The sequence below is a fragment of the Aptenodytes forsteri genome, unplaced genomic scaffold (assembly GCF_000699145.1).
Source record: "Aptenodytes forsteri isolate BGI_AS27 unplaced genomic scaffold, ASM69914v1 Scaffold298, whole genome shotgun sequence".
In the NCBI taxonomy this organism is placed as follows: Eukaryota; Metazoa; Chordata; class Aves; order Sphenisciformes; family Spheniscidae; genus Aptenodytes; species Aptenodytes forsteri.
Genome location: NW_008793956.1, coordinates 199,008 through 201,784, shown reverse-complemented (window position 1 = coordinate 201,784; position 2,777 = coordinate 199,008). Strand labels below are relative to the sequence as shown.

General features: G+C 56.8%; 1 protein-coding gene across 1 annotated transcript in view; it reads right to left on the bottom strand.

Moving 5' to 3' along the window:
* ADGRA2 (adhesion G protein-coupled receptor A2) overlaps positions 1 to 2,777 on the bottom strand; it is a 27,272-nt gene that overhangs the window by 3,087 nt on the left and 21,408 nt on the right. Inside the window, 3 exon segments of the mRNA XM_019471339.1 lie at positions 131 to 276; positions 465 to 588; positions 2,591 to 2,753. Coding sequence (XP_019326884.1) covers positions 131 to 276; positions 465 to 588; positions 2,591 to 2,753 — 433 coding nt within the window.

Below are 2,777 nucleotides of genomic sequence, written 5' to 3'. Positions count from 1 at the left end.
GGGGCTGTGGGCGGGACGGGCTTCTACGGCAGAGCAAGTCCTGCCCCAGCCTCTGGACGTGGGGCAGGGGAAGCTCCCGCAGCTCTCCGCTCCCCTGCAGGGCCGGCGCGAGGGGAAGGGCTGTTAGTACCGTAGCATGGGTCTGGGGGCCGGTTGGGACGCGTCCCCATCCAGCTGCCGCGGTGCCTTCCAGGTCACCTCCTTGTAGAGCACTCTGGCTTTCACCGCCATCCACAGCAGGGTGGAGAGGGAGGAGTAGTGCAAGATGATGCCGACCTGTGGGAGAGAGGCGATGGTCGGGAAGGGGGAGTGCTGCAGACATGGCTGCGTCCCCTCCGGTCACCATCCTGCAGGTCTCAGCAGAGCAAAACCTCACGGTGCTGGGCTGCCCAGACTTGCTGTTTGCAGAGCAGCCCCGGGCAGTGGCAGCACGCGGTGGCCGTCCCCTCTCCCCTGGTACCTACCGCTTGGCAGACGATCAGGTAGCCGGTGAGGGTGATGCCTCCCGCGAAGACAGCGGCCGTCATGGCGATGTGGAAGCAGAGGTTAAGCAGCATGTGCCAGCCCTTCCGCGGGATGAGAATGGTACTGGAAGAGAGGCACAGCGGGCGCCCATGAGGTCCTGCCTGGCCGTGAGCGGGACAGTTATTTGCAGCATGTGAGAGAGCCACAGCTCCTGCTGGCACAATCCTGCCTCCACTGCTCTGGAGGGATGCTCCGACACAGCCTGTCCCTGGCCAGGCAACGGAGCGCGGCTGATAAAGAAGCCATACACGTAAGAGCATGCATGTGGGCAAAGGACTTCTCGTAGCTGCTGGCAACGTGTCCATCACGGGGCTGTCAGCAGGGAGCCACCGGTGCTGGGACGCGGAGAAGGGGAGGGCAGGAGCCAGGCTGGAGGTAAGGGATGCTCTCCTGGTGCCCCTGGCTCTGGGTTGTTCCTGGCTTTGGCTGGGCAGCAGTCATGCTTCCAGCGCGAGATGTGGGCTGATAGCGCTGCCCAGCTTTGCTGGTGTTTGCTTCACTTATAGCAACAGGAATGGCTTGACCTTATATTTATCTAAATAAGTACTTGTTCAGTGCTAGATATAATAATTATTATTGGGTTCTTCCAACTGGGTAGTAGTTAGATGTGGACTGATAGTGTTGCTTGGCTTTAACTGTTAATACTGGTTTCACTTATCATAAATTGAATGGCTTGGCCTTATATGTATCTCATTAAGTACTGTTAAGTATTTGATATAATAATTACTGTCGGGTTCTTCCAAATAGGTGATAGCTAGATGTGGACTGATAGTGTTGCTTGACTTTTTGTCAGTGTTTGTTCCACTTATAGTAAGGGGAACAGTTTGGCCTTATATTTATCTCGTTAAGTACTTGTTAGATATAATACTTATTACTGGGTTCTTCCTGAGAAACAGATAATAGATTTAGCTAACAATGTTGCTTGACTTCGTTAGTGTTTGTTTCACTTATAGCAAGAGGAATGGTTTGGCCTCATATGTATCTCATTAAGTGCTTGTTAAGTGTTAGATATAATCGTTCTTGTTGGGTTCTTCCAACAGGGCAATAGATGTGGACCCAGAGCATTGCTTGGCTTCGCTAGTGTTTGTTTCACTTACAGCAGGAGGCTCTTACTTTGGCTTTATGTGCATCTCATTAAGTACTCGTTAAGTGTTAGATATAACTATTTCTGTGTTCTTTTTGCTTTAAAGAAGGCAGCTTCTTGGTAAGTGGCCTGCTGAGGCGGTCTCACTCTGACTCGTGCAGTGACCTGCATCCTGGTGGGGGGTGGAAGGGGGGCTCGGTGTTTACTGTGGGGCAGTGAGGGGCTCCTGCTGCACCTGGGGCTCTGAGCAGGACCCGCTGCCGAGCGTTGCTCGCTGCTGCCTTACAGGGGTGATGGAGGAGCGGTGGAGAGCCCTTGGCCCCGGAGGGGGCCCAGCACCAGCCTGGGATGAGGCTCTGGCAGCACGGCTGGCCCTGCTCCTGCCCTTTGCTAAGTGCCCTGTTCACTCCGTGCCGGTTGCTCATGGGGCACTGCTTTTGTAGAAGGAAGGCCCTCCCGCTCCTGTCCAGCCACCACTCTGCTGCCCACTGTCCCCTCGCCTGGGGGCTCGTTGGCCCCAGGTATGGGGGGACCCCATCCCTGAGCTGCTCACCATTTCTGACCCAACAAGGTCTCAGGGGGTCTTCACATCCACCCTCACAGTCTCACTCACCTCCTCCATGCCTTGCATTGCAGGACAAGACACAGCCAACCAGCCCAAGGCCCCCATCACCATAAAGGCAGGACACATCCAGCCATTGCCCCAAGATGGGCTCCTGGGGCAGCACTACTTGCCTGGCAGCACTTTCCTGAAGGGCTATCATCTCCTGAAAGCCTGTGCCCTTAAATGCCATGTCCTAGAGGGCCATCTCCTGAAAGGCCATCTCCTGAAGGGCCATCCCCTGGACGGTCACCCCTGCACACCTTCCTCCTGGCCGTTGGCAGTGCCTGGGGAGCTCCTCCAGCTGCCCACAGAGACGTCCACCCGAGCACAGCCCCTCCAACCGTCACCATGGCCAAGGCTGGCGCCAAGACACTCACCCATGGTTGACGATGTAGGTGATGATGGTGGTGAAGAGGCAGAGCAGCAGCACGGCCGTGCAGGTGTACATGGCCGGGTGCAGCACCTCCACGGCGCCTCGTGCCTCGCTGGGGAAACCGCTCAGCTCCTGCACAGCAGAGCACAGCCCGTCAGACCCCGCGCCACCCGTCCCCATCCCCCTGTCCC